Source organism: Brassica rapa, chromosome A05 (genome assembly GCF_000309985.2).
Source record: "Brassica rapa cultivar Chiifu-401-42 chromosome A05, CAAS_Brap_v3.01, whole genome shotgun sequence".
In the NCBI taxonomy this organism is placed as follows: Eukaryota; Viridiplantae; Streptophyta; class Magnoliopsida; order Brassicales; family Brassicaceae; genus Brassica; species Brassica rapa.
In genome coordinates this window covers 21,068,651-21,085,390 of record NC_024799.2, presented here as the reverse complement: position 1 = coordinate 21,085,390, position 16,740 = coordinate 21,068,651, and the positions used below count along the sequence as shown (strand labels likewise).

Here is a 16,740-nt window from a genome sequence, read left to right as displayed (position 1 = left end):
CAAATAAAATTCTTTAGTTCCCTTCTCTCTTTTTCTTCACATTTCTTGTGTTGGCAAAAGAAGTATCGAGCTCTATCTGCATAAGGGTCTTGTCTTGACTGTACAGCTTCCCGTGAGTGTTTTCTTTGAACTTAACTTTACGAGTAGTTGAATCACACGTTGTATTTTCTAAAGATAATAAAATTGATCGTAACCTTATTGCAAATCTCATGATTATAGATCTGTGGTCCACTCTTCTTGCGGTAGATATGACTTCACGAGAAGTTATTCACGAACAATTTTTCATAAAAGAAATCTCTTTACTTGTACGGTACTTATCTTTTATGAGTGATGAAAAACTTCTAGAAGATCAAAAATATCCAAACCATCCCCAAATAGTCATTAACCATGATTATATCGTGACTAGTCTTTAATTACGAGAAAGCGAAGGATCAAAAACGACGCCGTTATGAAACCGAAGCGAATTCCCCAAAACACCCCTCTCATTGGTTTTTTCAGTTCCACCTCAAGAATCGTTTTCCCTTACATCAGCCGCTTCCTTTCTACTTTTCTCGTTAACCGCAAACAAAAATGGTTTCAGAGTCGGACCTCGTGACTCGACTCCGAGAGATTCTCAGTAGCTCCGACCTCGAGACGACGACTCCGGCGACCGTCCGTCGTCAACTGGAGGCGGATTTCGGCGTCGAATTGACGGAGAAGAAGGCGTTCATCAGAGATCAAATCGATGCTTTCCTCGAGAGCAATGGCGGAGTAGGAGAAAACCCAGTTAGCCCGAAGGCTGAAGAAGATGCCGATGAAGAAGACGACGGCGATGAAGAGAAGGAAGAAAGGTAATCTCTGAGTTCTTGTATGAATGAATGAATCAAACCAATCAAAATGTTTTTTTTTTTCCTGACAGATTCTTATTAATTAAATGATGAATAGAATTGAGTTCAAAGGGATTAAGGAAAAGAGATTAACTTTGTTGTGTTTGTGTTAATGTGTTAATAATAGGCCAGTAAAGGCAAAGAAACGAGGAGGTGGTGGGTTTGCCAAAGTATGTCAGCTTTCTCCACAGCTTGAGAAGTTTATTGGAACCTCTCAGTTAGCTCGCACTGAGGTAACTCTCCTGTCATTATCTTCTTGTAGGCCAAAGTTTTACTCTTTTTTTTTGTGTTATTAGGTTGTGAAGAAAATGTGGGCTTATATCAAAGAGAAAGACTTGCAAGACCCAAAGGATAGAAGGAAGATACTGTGTGATGAGTCGCTTCATTCCTTGTTCCATGTTAAGGCCATTAACATGTTTCAAATGAACAAGGCGTTAGCCAAGCATATTTGGCCATTGGGTGATGGTGGAGATGGTACTTTCCTTTTCATTAATACTCATACACATCGATATTATAGGATTTTAACTAAACTAGTGTTTGTGATAATCATAGAGCTCTGTTTTAGACTGTCTTCCTCAGTTCTTTATGGACTCCGTGCTTCTGGTACAGTCACATCAGAGTTTATTATATCTTATCCATACATTTCTTCCTCTTCAGTCAGTTATTTGTGTTAGATACTTAACTAGTTGATTGACTAATTAGGATCTTGCGTTTGAAACAAAGTACTCTCGGCTGTAGAGATTAATCGATCATCTTTGATTGTCTGCTAACCGTTCGATTTAATACATCGGTTTTGTTTGTTAGGGGGAACTATTTGTTTTATCCACCAGGAGACTAAGTACAATGAAATGATTCTTTTTTTTCTCTCAGGGTGTGTAACCAGTTTGAAAGAAGAAGATGAAGCTGATGCATCAGGGGAAAGAGACGAGAAGGGGGGAAAAGCCGAAGAAATGGAAGAGGATAATGAAGAAGAAAGTGAAGAAGAAGTCAGGAATTTGCGTAAACGCAAGAGAAAGAAGTTAGCTTTCTGTTTCCCCCTGTCACTTCTTGTATTGTCCATCTACTTAATCGCCACCTTGATGCCCATAAACTAAGTTTACTCTATTAAATAGGCCAGCCAAGTCTGAGGAGAAACCCAAGAGGAAAGGAGGAGGTGGGTTTGCTAAAGTTTGCAGCCTCTCGCCAGAGCTTCAGGCTTTCACTGGGATGACGAAATTAGCCAGGACAGAGGTACATGTCTCACTCGAGTGAATCGGCTTCTACTTCGTCCCTTGACATTGTGTCTGGTGAATGGTTGTTTCAGGTTGTGAAAATGCTTTGGAAGTACATAAAAGAGAACAATCTGCAAGATCCCAAGGATGGACGCACAATTATCTGTGATGAATCATTGAGATCTCTGTTCCCTCTCGAGTCCATCAATATGTTTCAAATGAATAAACATCTAAGCAAGCACATATGGCCTTTAGAGGATAATGCAGGTACTTTGATCACTGATAACTTCTTGAATATCTTTTAAACTGTATCCTAATCTGTTGCTTCGTCTCTGGTCTAGGAGAATCAGGTGGCTCTAGCTCTCCAAAAAATGGAAAGCTAAAAATGGAAACAGAGGACGGAGGTAAGAAAACTAAATGAATTTCAATTTGTCCCTTTTGTACATCAAGGTTTAAACAGAGTATGTACATTCGTTTAGACACAGAGAGTGATGAACTAAACGAGAATGATGAAAAGCCAAAGAAGGAAGGGTGTGGTCTTCTTGCTCCCCTTCCACTCTCAGATGCTCTTATCAAGTTCTTGGGGGATGGAGAAAGCTCGTTTTCGAGGGCAGATGTGGTAAAGAGATTGTGGGAGTACATAGAACAGAATGATCTTCAGGTTTGCTATTTCCTCTCTGAACTGGTTGTTATTTTACTTACTGCTTCCTTCACAATTTTTTATTTCATGAACTTAGGATCCTTCTGACAAGAAGAGAATCATATGCGATGAGAAGCTGAAAGAACTCTTTGAAGTTGATTCGTTCGAAGACATATCAGTCTCAAAACTCCTGACCAGCCACTACATCAAGATCGAACAATGACTTTGAAGCCTCTTTCAAAAGCGGATGGTTTCCTGTGGAAGCTTTTATTCGGAACAGTAGAGGTCGGTTCAGGACTTTAAATACCGCAAAGCCAGTCAAAAGACTAAAAAGGTATTGCGGCATTTTGAGACTTGGAAGCATGTGTTTTCTGAATTTGCTTGCAAGTGCATCCTTTTGAAGTGATCTCAATATGTTGTCTTTTTGGTATATAGTGACAAAACTAGAACCGATATGTTTTGAGACCAAACTAATTGTTTTAATCATTTCCTTTTTTATCATTGTAGACAATAAAAGTACCAAAAACAGGAATCACATCACTTTTGTCTTAATGATACAAAGCATTATTATCGTTGTTGTAGCCGTTTCTGCATTTTCTTAGTGCATTTTGTTTTGCTTGCATCTGTTCACAAGGATTTGTCCTTTGAAGCTGATATAAAATATGCTTAGCGTTTGGTTAAGATCCATTATATAGCGGTTCATAGCGTTCTTGTTTAAGATCAATTATATAGTAAAAGTGTTCTATGTAAGGTAAGGATTAGTTTTCATCAAATCTTTCAAAGAATTAACGATGACATATTATATATGAATCTATAAACAAGAAATCATAATGGCTTTCTTCTATAATATTCTGCAGCGCAAAGACTAGCTGATCTATAACTTACTCATTCACTAAAGAGTCTTAAAACATAATTACACCAAATGGTCCGTCCACAAGAATGTTTTTTTTTACCAATCCACAAGAATGTTGTTCGCGAGTTTAGTAGCTTTTGTACAATATATTTAACTCATTGAATACATATATATCTTCATTTTGTCAAAAATGGTAAACTATTTATGATTCGATTCGTTTTTTCAAAGGGTTGAGATTTGATTAGGTAAAAAAGGAAATAATATTTTTTTTTTAACACTAAAGATTTTATTAACATAAAAACCAAAGTACATAACCTGATACAAGGACGAGATACAAAGCTGGCGAGCTTGAAAGCTCCCAGAAAGTAGCCAGCGGATAACAGATAAATCCCCGGAAACAAAATAGAACATCACTAGAAAAACAAACATACATACACAAATCCAAGTAGTTCTAACAACAAAACACCCAAGATAGTGAAATGATGAGATAAGGAGGCGAAGAGAGAAGCGTAACAACCAAAGTCGAACTTTATTAGGGCTGAAGCTCAAGATGGAACTCATTATATTGCTCCTAAGGAAGAGCCACGAGTCTAAAGAACTTGAAGCGAGCCCGGGTAGACGAGGAGAGACACTGATTTTACCAATCGACTACCCACGACTTGTTAAAAGAGAGACGAAGCTCCAACTCCTTGGAAAGAAACCAGCTATCTCTGAAGAAAGAGACTAGCCACAGAGTAAAGGCAACTGATCGTTGCAATCACATCCAAAGAGAAGCACTCCTCCAAACCCACACCTTCACCACTTGAAGCAATCAATTAAAACCACATGCAGTGAGGAGAAGATGAGACAGATTCAAAGAAAAATCTTAAAATCAGCTCAGAGCCTATTAACACTGAGACCCAAAGAAACAGAGATTTTTCACTGGGAGAGACTATGCATAGACAGATCTACAAACACCACATAATAAACAACTGAAAAGAGGTCTGACGATCTGGATCTACAAGGATTTATAGAAAGTATGAAGCTTTAAACTTCCAAATCTACAATAGATATCAAAAGAGAGAACAATAGACAAATCCCGACCGACGGTGTGGCTAAAAGAGCCTACAAACCGTCGGTCGGAGTCACTGCAATTCAGACGGAGAAGAAGAAGTCGAGAGGGAGATGTAGAAAGAGAAATAAGAGAGAAAGGAAATAATATATATAATAATAAAAAGGAAATAATAATAATACTCCTATAAAATACGAGTACCTACGGTTGAAATGAAACACACGGTGGATGAAAATTAGGGTTTGTTTAGAGCATCTCCAATGTATTATCCCATTTTTTACTCCAAAATAGTGCAACACCAAAATGGAGTAAGGTTTTACTTCAATGTATTACTCCATTTTCTACTTCAAAAATAATATTTCTTAAATGTTTTCATTTTTATTTTATTAATAATTGCAAAGAAAATCTTATACTTATAAAAATTTACCAATTAACCCCAACTATTTTATGTTTACGATAAATAATTAAAATATAAATTATTTGAATTAAATGTTTATTATTAAAAAGTACAAGAAATCATTAAAAAGACAACATATATGTGGGTTCAACAATGAGCATTAGAATATTTTTTCCACAAATGATCAACTAATGCATTTTGTAATGAAAAATGAGCTTCTTTATCTTTGATATTCCTAAATCGAGTAAGAAAATTTTGAAATCGGACATTTTCATCTTCTACAATTTCGATACCCGGAGGTGGAGCTTCCCTTCCAAGTTCAATTGGTGCATCGAGTTCACGCTCATCCATACAAGATCCAAATATTCGTGGGTATATTCAAGCTCAACAAATACAAATAATATCAAAGCGAAATGTTGAATCACAAGATCAACAAGCTCTTTCTCAGACTTCTCCGTTCGGGCAATATTTCACCGACCTTAGCGGATCCGGAATGAATTTTCCAGATTATTAATACTCATTTTATGTTATTTTTATTTTAAATATTTATATTTTCTGTTATTTTATGCATTTATTTAAAATTATTAAATAATCCTTTGTGAAATATAATATTTTCATGTTATTGTATCATTTTAAATATTATTTAAGTAAGAAATAAAAACATTAAAGATTCAAAAGACCATTTTATAAATAAAAAAAAAAGTTCGACTCCAAAATGGAGTAATGGGTAAGATTACTCCATTACTCCATAAATGGAGTAACCCTAGCCATTACTCCATTTTGGAGTTGAAAATGGAGTGGGGTAGAAGAAGATTTTACTCCACAATGATGTTTGGGGTTGAAAATGGAGTAGGGTTGGAGATGCCTTAGAGAGTAAGAGGAAGAAAAGGCGTAGAGCAAGAGACTTAGTTTCAAACGATGAGCACGTGCGCAGCATCACACACGTATTCTCTCTTTTTTTTTTTTTGAATGAATGCTAAATTTATTCATCAAAAAACAGCCTTGTTACATCAAGATGCTTACTGTTTAATTTCTAGAATGAAACTCAAGAAAACTCTTTACATCCTATTTAGAAACCAATATTGCATCATCATCTCCATTCCCTTTATCCCCTTTTTGCGCAGAACACTAATCTTGTTTCTAATGCTCTTCTCAATCAATCTTTGAAGAATAGGAACATGCATCATCCGATCACCGTGCCTGACCTTATTTCTTTCTCTCCACACACCATAAAGTACTGCTTGAAAAGAATATCTTAGACAGAACAGACTCTTCCTTTCCCTCGACGAATCTGTTATGAGAACCATGATCTCTGACCACTGATTCGTATATGAACTACCCAAGATCCCTTTCACAATAAACTCCCAAACTCGAGCCGTATATTGACACTCAAAAAAGAGATGATCTCTCGATTCCTGCGCAGCATTGCAGAGAACACAAGTGGTATCAACACCATGACTCCACTTTACTACTCTATCCATTGTAGATAGTCTGTCCCTTGAAGCCAACCACGCCATGAACGCAAATTTAGGAGTAGCATGAGAGAACCACACTCCACTTGCCCAAACACAAAAAGGATTTCCAACTCTCACCTGCTTCCAAGTTTCTTGAGTAGAAAACTTCTGTTTGTAAGCCGATTTCCCTTTCCAAATACTCACATCTTTACCTTCTGGATCAAGCATGCTTCTGGTGTTTCTCATCTCTTCCTCAAGATCATTGAGGATACTTACACGATGTTTTCTTCTTCTCCTACTACTCAACAGAGCATCCTCCACAGACTCATCTTTCCCTATACCCAGATCAATAACTCCTCTATCTCCTAACAAGTCGTGAAGCACCCCTTTCTCAGACCAGTGATCATACCAGAATGAAGTGTGTCTTCCATTCCCGAGCTCCTTCTTATAAAACAGTTTAGCCACTTCTCTTAGTTTCAACATTTTCCGCCACATCCACGACCCCACTTGCGGATTAGACTTCACTACCCAAAAACTCTTCCCTTTCAGTAGGTTAGCATGAATCCACTTGCCCCATAAAGAATCCCCAGATAGCAATCTCCATATCAACTTAAGCCCATAGACCTTATTCACTTCCCTCAAGTCACGTATCCCAAGACCTCCTTCACACTTCAGACAGCTTACCTCCTTCCAAGCTACCTTAGCATTAGAAGACTTGAGCACTGGACAAGTCCATAAGAAAGCTGAACAGATTTTCTCCACCTCCCTTATACAGCTACAGGGAATACGAAACACAGCTATCCAAAAATTTACAATACTGATGATCACAGAGCTTATGAGCTGGAGTCTCCCTGCATAAGATAGGTACCGACAAGTCCAAGTATTTATTTTATTACGAACATGCTCTAGCAGGGGAGAGTAGTCTTGGGTTCTCATAGCTTGAGTCATCAATGGTAGTCCCAAGTAACGCACCGGAAGTTCTCCTTCAGCAAACTTGAAGTTAGTCAAGATATTACTCTTCTCCTCAGTTGTTATACCAGCCATATAAATTGTAGACTTCTCCACACTTATGCTTAACCCAGACCAAACTTCAAATTCTTCAAATACTGAGAAAGCACCCTGTATAGAATCCTTAGAGCCTTCTACAAATACCATTAAGTCATCCGCAAAGCAGAGATGAGTGAGAGATAGCTTCTTACAACCCGGATGAACCTTAAATCTCCTCTCAGCCATTGCTCTGTCCAACTTCAGTGAGAGTACATTCATACAAAGAACAAATAAGTACGGAGAGAGAGAGCAGCCCTGGCGGAGACCTCTTGAACTTTGAAAATAGCCCGCCAAGTCCCCATTTATTTGAACCGAGAAGGAAGGACTGGTGATACAGAGCTTAATCCAGTGAATAAAATTCACAGGAAACCCCAATGCTTGCAAGCTTTCCAACACAAAAGACCACTGTACCGAGTTGAAAGCTTTGGAGATGTCTATTTTCATAACGCACCTGGGGCTGACCGTGTCTTTGTGGTAATCTTTGACAAGCTCAGAAGTGAGTAAGACATTCTCCATAAGTAATCTACCTTGAACAAACGCTGACTGATTCTCCTGAATGATACGAGGTAGAACCTGCTTCAAACGGTTAGCCAATATCTTAGAAACCACTTTGTAGAGGACGTTACAACACGCTATGGGTCGAAAGTCCTTCATCTCAAGAGAGTCAAGCTTCTTGGGAATCAAAGCCAGAATTGTTGAATTCACCCCTTTTGGAAGGAACCCACCGAAACGATGAAATCTTTACTCAGAACTGGCCATGTAGTCTTGAAGAACTCTGCAGGGAAGCCATCTGGCCCGGGAGATTTATTGTTTGGCATAGCAAACAGAACCCTTAGAACTTCCTCATCAGTGACCTCCGCTTCTAGTAATCCACAATCCTCAGGAGTACATCTAAAAGTATGCAAATCTCGCAATTCCTCCACTGTTGTACCTTGGTAATTCGATGGACACTTATTCAGGAACTCCTTGAAAAATCTTTCTGCCTCCTTCTTAACTTCCTCATGAGTGTTAACAACGTTCCCATCTGGACATCGGATTTCTCTAATCAAGTTCTGAGCTTGCCTCGATCTAATAGCACGATGGAAAGTCTTGTTATTTTGATCCCCCACCTCAAGCCAATGCAGTTTAGCCTTTTGTTTCAGATGATCCTCCTCCAAATTAGCCACATGATTCACCATAAGCTTTAACCTCTTCTTTAATGGTAGTCTCACTTGGACAAGCTAATGTAGCCTTTATCTTCTCACATAGTAATCCATAAGCGTCTTTAGTTCTCTTAGTCAAGTTACCCAACTTCTCCCGAGCTAACTCTCTGATCAGCGGCTTCAGATTCTTCAACTTCTTTGAAAATCTATACATTGCAGAGGTAGAGTGGAACAAACCCACAGTAGAGTCCCAATAATCTTTAACCATCGGCAAAAAAGACGAGATACTACTCATAGAGTTGACATACTTGAATGGCCTTTTGATCACCTCAGACTTAGGCAGCAATTGAATATTGCATCTCATATGATCCGAACAACCTCCAGGCTCAAAGACAGAATACGCATTTTGAAACCGTAGTACAGCCTCTTCATTCAATAAGACTCTGTCCAACTTCTTACATATTACTCCCACCTCTCTTTTATTAAACCATGTGTATTGTGGCCCTTGATAGGTCATATCAACAAGGTGACATTGCAGAACTACACTCTGAAAGTCCCTCATCCCAGACGGAACTCTACCCGTATCAACGAACCTCGAGCTTTCATTGCCTTCCAAAATTTCGTTGAAATCACCCATTATCATCCACGCATTATTCTTGAAAGTAGGAGAACTGTGATGATGGATCAGATCTTCCCACAGCCCTCTTCGATCTTCAACTTGGTTATTTGCGTAAACACAAGTACAGTAGAAAGCTTCCTCATCCTTAATCTCCACCATTACTGTGATTATTTGATCCGACTTTTAAACTGGAGTGACGAACCATCTCCCTCCAAAGAAACCATATCCTCCCACCTCTACTATCTTCATAGTTAGTGATAGAAGACCAGTCTCTAAACACGTATTCTCTCTTCCTTTCCCTCTTTTTACTTAATTGTTAGTATTAATCTTTTTTTTTTATATTCATGATGGTAGACTTTGATTTTTCACTAAGTCGATCACATCTAGTGGATCTATGCGTCTGAGTAATATCAAATAACATGTACAACATCATTTAATCTAACCTCCAAAATGCATTCTTATATATAGTTCTCCCATGCCCCCGATGATTGATCCATTGAAGTTGTTCATGGAACACATTGAAAAAACTCAAATACTTTCTGGTAAATACGTCAAGATCCACGCATATCTTGTCTCTCTCAAGGAGGAGAAGAGTAAGATCATTGATCTCGACCTTCCTACCTCCAAACAATTCTTGGATCATGGTAATATATATTCATTTCTTTTTGTCTAACTAATATGTATGGATCCTAATCATCAATCGATCATTTTATATAACTATCAAGACTCTTGAGGTGGAACATGATTTAGTTTTAGAAAAAATAAAGAATAGACTGAATCAAACAGGAATTACCAATGTTGACGTGTTGCCGGAAGAGATGATAAGAGTCTTTCAGAACCCAAGCCTCAACCAAAATAACACTGTGCCACAAGCACCACAGGTACCGATGCAGAGTCAACAAGGGTTTGTGCAACAAGGGTTGGGGAAACAAGGCTTGGGAGAGCAAGGATTGGGACAACAAGGACTAGGACAACAAGGACTGAGACAACAAGAGTTGGGACAACAAGCGTTGGGGCAACAAGCGTTGGGGCAACAAGCTTTGGGGCAACAGGCGTTGGAGCAACAGGCGTTGGCAGTCTGGGCGATGGGGCAACAGGCGTTGAGGCAACAGGCGTTGGGGCAACAGGCGTTGGGGCAACAAGCGTTGGGGCAACAAGGACTGGGGCAACAAGGATTCGGACAACAAGGATTGGGGCAACAAGCGTTGGGGAAACAAGGGTTGGGGCAACAAGCGTTGGGCCAACAAGGGTTGGGACAACAAGAATTGGGGAAACAAGGGTTGGGGCAACAACAACCACAAGGATTTCAACAACCACAAGTTAACCTAAGCCATTTGCAACAACAACCGCGAGGATTTCAGCTGCAACAACAGATGATGAAACAAAATCATATGCAACAACAACAAGTATTAAAGCAATCACAAATGATGAAACCAAGTCAAGTGCCACAACATCAAGAATTACTGCAGCAAGTAGGGCAACAAGTATTCGGTCAACACGATGAGGAGAAACGTCCTTTGTAGTTTGGTTTCTTTCATGATGAGGAGAAAACAAATACTGGTTTTTTTTTAAGGCAACGAGGATTACTGCAACAAGTTATTTTGTTCTCTTTCATTTATTCGTATGTTTTACATGTTTTGATATTTAATTAAAACTCTTTCTATTCCAGTAGAGAAAAAGTTTTTTTTTTTGGTTTAACCTGATTCGAACCTTATTACAACTCTTATGCGTTATCTGAATTTGCTTGCAAGTGCATCCTTTTGAAGTGATCTCAATATGTTGTCTTTTTGGTATATAGTGGCGAAACTAGAACTACGGAGGGGTTCTTTATAAGTTATGCTTTCAAGGCTTTGGTTCATAGTATATGGAGAGAGCAAAATGCACGAAGACATGGTGAGCAGCCAAAGGATGAGAAGAAGATATCCAAGTTTGTAGATAAGTGATTCGACTGAAGCTTTTGACAGTTAAAGGGACGGGGAAAGAATATCTAGAGAAAGAGCTGAGTGCTTGGTCCGGTACAAGAATAACATGATGTAAGGAAGTTAATCTTTTCATGTTTTGATTTTATAGAAAAAGTAGTTTCTTCTACATACAAAAAAAGTAGCACTTGATGTGACAAAGTTTTTGATTGAATAAAATATTAAAATTTTACATTCATATTCAAAAAAAGAAGAAGACAAAACTAGAATGGATATGTACTGAGACCCCAAACTAATTGTTTAAATCATTTCCCTTTTTATTATTGTAGTACCGAAAACAAGAATCTCATCATTTTTTGCGTTAATGATACCAAACAAAACGTTGTTGTAGAGACGTTTCTGCATTTTCGAAGTACACAGTTAGGGTCTGACTGGTTCAAACGCAGCGGTTGCGGTTGCGGCTGCGGGCGTTTGCGGATGCGGGTGGTTGCGGTTTCTAGCGGTTTTAAGAGATTTGTACGACTGGTTCTGCGGTTAGAAATTGGTGCGTTTGCGGGATACTTATGACTGGTTAACTACCAAATACAGCAGCGGTTAAATAATAAATTAACAATATTTACATTTTATATAATTATAAAAATATCAAAAATCATAATATTATAATAAATATGTAAATTATATTTTCAAAGTTATAGTTTTAAATTTTTTAAATTATAGAAAATATTTTTATTTTAAAATTTTATAATATTAATTAAAATATAATAGATATATTTTAGTATTTTTATAATTCTATTTTAAAAATTTTATTTTTATTTTTATTTTTGTATTTATATGGTTTTTAAAAAAAAGAAAAAAAAATTATCCTCCCGCAACCGCCCGCAACCGCAAACGCTAGCTGGAACCAGCTTTTGATTTTAAGAGGTTCGGAGCGGTTTGAAGCGATTTGTAGCGGTTTGTATGATTGTTTCGAAACGCTGTCAACCGCTACCAATCGCAAAAGCTGCGTTTGCGGGTGGTAGCGGGAAAACCAATCAAGCTCTTAATCATATATTAAGATACGAAAAGCTTGCTTTACAAGGTTTTGCCATTTAAGCTGATACTAGGTTAAGACCCGCGCCTTGCGCGGGATGAACATTATATATATAAATTATTTTATATATTATATGTTTATAACATATTATGAAATAATAAATATATATTGAATAATTAAAAAGTCATTATCTACTATTTATATATTTAAATTGGTGCAAACATATAAATACATTTTTTAAATCAAACAAATATTTTTTCTATTTGATATGCAATATAATTAAATTTAAATGATAGTAACATATATACGGTATATTTTAATATCAATATTTATTAGATGATGCTTTTTGCTCATATTTTTATCATTTGTATTTGTATCTGTTATAAAAAAAAATCTAAATTAGTGATAACAAAATTTTCACTGTGGATTAATGTTTTAAGTAATTTATAAAATTTAAAAATTAAGTTGTCAATATTTTTTCAAATTTTTTATCAAAAAAATGTTCAAAGTAAATTTCAAAATTAAGATATTTATGTATTTTTATATGTCATATAGTTTAATTTAAAATGATACATATATTTATATATCTTTTATTTTTGATACATATTAAATGAGACTTTCAACTTATATTATTTTTTATTATTTGTATCATGTCATAACAAACGTTTTAAATCATAGATCACAAAATTTGAATGTGAAACTTTTAACAATTTTAGTAATTTATACTCGTTTTTAAAAATTCAAAATATAATATATAAATAATTTTTTTAATTTTTATTATATGGTTACTATGATTGTTTAATTTATTTTAATAGCTTAAAATTAAACAAATATAATTATAATACACACTTATTTTTATCAAATCTTTATTATTCAAAATCGTTAATTGTCATATATATACTTTAGCCACATTAGGCAATTCCGTAATCTTATTTAAGGAAATAATTAAGCACATTAATAATGTATTTATTGTGGTTTAATAAAAAGTTTATTATATATTTAGATGGACCAACCTATTTTTCTAAGGATTTTAAGAATCATTCTAGTGATGACATGTGGCTACAAAAATATGTTGCAATGTTTCTCAAATAATATATAGGGGATAAAATATGGTTACCGGTTGGTTAACGAACTCTCATCAGCCTATCAATGCACAGTCATAGCCTTTCACAAAGCTTATAGTCAAATCTTTACAAAGAATTTTGCCTATAAACAAGAAATAATGATATTATTATTCTAAAATTATTCTGCCATAGAGGACCTATATGTCGTCTTAAGAGTTTTTTTTGTACACTATATATTTTAATTCACTGGATATATATTTTCTTTTTGTCAACAACTAACTAATTTATGATTCGATTCTTTAAGAAATAGCTCCCCACCCAAAGCTGCGAAGTCATCAAGATTCAAGGTTGAGACGAAAAAAAGGAAATAATTTAAAAATAATAAAAATAATAATAATACTCCTATACTATAAATACTAGTACTGGGGTTGAAAGAAAGAATAAAAGCAAGACGGGATCAAATTTAGGGTTTCTTAGAGAAAAGCTTACAAGGTTTTTTTCTAAACTCGTATAACTTTAACGATGAATACTTGCACAGGGCCATCATCATCATAGACCTAATTGTTTTTTCTTTTGAATATGTAAACATAGACGACCTAGCTAGGCCCATAGCAGCTAAAATTATCCGAGAACGTTCTTATTAATCGGAGATTGAAGACTTAGTATCAACGATGAACAATTGCACATCACCATCACCATCATCAAACACGTATTCCCTCTTCCTTTCCCTCTTTTTACCTATTTGTTATGATTTTTGTTGTTAAATATGTAAACATTGACCACCTAGCTAGGCCTCTTGCGGCTCAAATCATCCGAGAACGTTCTGATTTTAGTCATCCAGGCGTTTGAAATCATGATATATTCGCCCAATTAATATCATATAACTTGTACAAAATCATTTATTCTAACCTCTGAGCATTCTAATATATAGTGCTCCCACGCCACCAACGAGTGATCCATTGAAGTTGTTCATGGAAGACATTGAAAAATCTCAAACGTTAACACTTCATGGAAAATACGTGAAGATCCATATGTATCTTGTCTCTCTCAAGGAGGAGATGGGTAAGATCAAGGATCTCGGACTTCCTAACTCCAAACGAATCTTAGATCATGGTAATATTCATTTTTCGTTTAATTCACAATATATGGATCATCATGATCGATTGATCATTCTATATAAATTATATTTTGAATTATTCTACTGATTTGAGAAGTAAAATAACTATATATAACTAACCCGTTTTCTTTTTTTTTTCTTGATAGCTATCAAGACTCTTGAGGTGGAACATGACAGTGTTTCAGAAAAACTAAAGAATGTTACGAATCAAACAGGAGTTACAAATGTGGGCGTATTTCCGAAAGAGATGATAAGAGTCTCTCAGAAGCCAAGCCTACACCCAACTAACACTGTGCTACAAGCACCACAAATATCGATGCAAAGTCAACAAGGAACATGGCATCGCGGATTAGGGCAACAAGGATCAGTGCAAGCAATAATGCAACAGCAAAGGTATCAAATGTTACAGCTACATCAAGCATGGCGAAAACAAGAGCAACAGCAGCAAGGGTTACTGCAACCACAAGTTATGAAACCAAGTCAACTGCAACAGCAAATGATACAACAACAACAACAAATGATACAACAACAACAGCAAATAAGGCAAGCGCAAATGCAATAGCTACTGCAACCACAAATTATGAAACTGAGCCCAACAATAAATGAACCAAGTCAACTGCAACAACATCGAGAATTACTGCAACAGTTAGGGCAACAAGTATTCGGGCAACAAGAATGAGGGACAAGGTATAGTTTGGCTTTTAAAAATTTTTAATTTTCTATTAAGTGCCTTTTGAAGATTTCCTTATGAATATCCTATTGGATGATACTTGTCTGTGAGACTCATTAAAAGAGAGAGAGAGCTATTAGAATTGGTTAAAAAAAAATTTCATTTACTCTTCGATGTTTTGATATTCACCATGTTTATTGTGATTCGAAACTCACCATCTTCAGTCATCAGAAACATATAGTAGGACTTTTCATTTACTTTTTGCTGATAAACTTGAGAGGTTAGTAATTTAATTAACACTAGGAAACTAAAAGAAGTTTGAACTAATTAAGTACCAACTGGTTGGTGGTTAATGATATTGAGAATGTGTATTTAAAATCACTAGAAACTAAAGTTCGGTAGAGAGCAATATCATTTGACAATGTAATTAATCTGTTTATAGTCTTTAAAAGATGTTTACACTAGAAATATGATTTTTTTCAAATTTTGACTGGTCTATGATTGAGCAGTTTTTCTTTCATTTTTTATGGATTGCATATCTATCAATTAAGTGACATGTAATAATATAAACTAGATTAATATTTGCATCTTGCGCGGAACGAACATCGTATATATATATATATATATATATATATTATTTTATGTATTATATATATTTTTTATATATTATAAAATAATGTATATATATATATATATTGGATAATGAAAAAGTCAGTAACTATTACATATATAATTAAACTAGTGTGAATACGTAAATAAATTTTATTAATCCAAACGATCATATTTTTTGTTTTCTATTTTATATAATTAAATTTACATAATATATACATACATAAGTAGTATATTTTAAATATTGATATATTTTTAAATGATGCGTTCTACTTATTTGTATCTCTTTATAACAAAAATTTTAAATCGCTAATAACAAATTTTCATTGTGCAATGTTTTGAAAGTTTTAGTAATTTATAATTTTTATAAACATTCAATGCAAATTTTAAATATTGAGTTGTCAGTATGTATTCAAAGATTTTATCAAAAAAAATTCTTCAAAACAAATTTCAAAATTAAAATCTTTATGTATTTTATATGGTATATAGTTTAGGGCAATTCTCTCAAATTGCCTTTAATAATTTTTTATCATAAAAATAGTACTAAAAAATAATATGACCAAAATAACACATTTTTGTTTTGAAAATTTTAATTTTTTTTTAATTTTCTTTTAATTTGAAATCTTATCCCCAAAACTCCACCCCTTAAGTCTAAACCCTAAGTCTAGATTAGTTAATCTTTGGGTATAAATGCATATTTTCCCTTTAATAAAACCTATTTTGGTCATTTTCTTCCTTGAAGTCTATTTTTGCGAAAATAAACTAAAAAAGACTATCTAAGGAAATTTTTCTATAGTTTAATTAAAAGATATTAATATATATAAGACTTTCTACTTACATGATTTTGTAATAATTTGTATCTTTTCATAAATAAAAAATTAAATCATGGATCATAAAAATTTCAATGTGAGATATTTTAAAAAGTTCAAAATATAACTTAAGTTAAACAAAAATGATAGAAAATACACTAATTTGTATCAAATCTTTATTATTCAATATCATTAATTGTCATATATACTTTAGTCACATTAGGTAATTTTATAATTTTTAT

The 16,740-nt window shown here is 34.9% G+C and overlaps 2 protein-coding genes across 2 annotated transcripts; one reads left to right on the top strand and one right to left on the bottom strand.

Moving 5' to 3' along the window:
* Positions 1-513: 513 nt before the first annotated feature.
* LOC103869495 lies at positions 514-4,037 on the top strand. Its single transcript, XM_009147581.3, has 9 exons — positions 514-830; positions 994-1,099; positions 1,163-1,340; positions 1,737-1,884; positions 1,979-2,096; positions 2,170-2,344; positions 2,419-2,481; positions 2,557-2,738; positions 2,815-4,037. The coding sequence occupies exons 1-9, from the start codon at positions 571-573 to the stop codon at positions 2,938-2,940; spliced, it is 1,356 nt and encodes a 451-aa protein (XP_009145829.1). The 5' UTR covers positions 514-570; the 3' UTR covers positions 2,941-4,037.
* A 2,039-nt stretch (positions 4,038-6,076) lies between these two features.
* Positions 6,077-9,439, bottom strand: LOC103869784. Its single transcript, XM_033292697.1, has 3 exons — positions 8,708-9,439; positions 8,245-8,607; positions 6,077-8,191 (listed from the first exon to the last, which is right to left on the bottom strand). Exons 1-3 carry the CDS (start codon positions 9,437-9,439, stop codon positions 6,077-6,079), a joined length of 3,210 nt encoding a protein of 1,069 aa, XP_033148588.1.
* Positions 9,440-16,740: the final 7,301 nt, after the last annotated feature.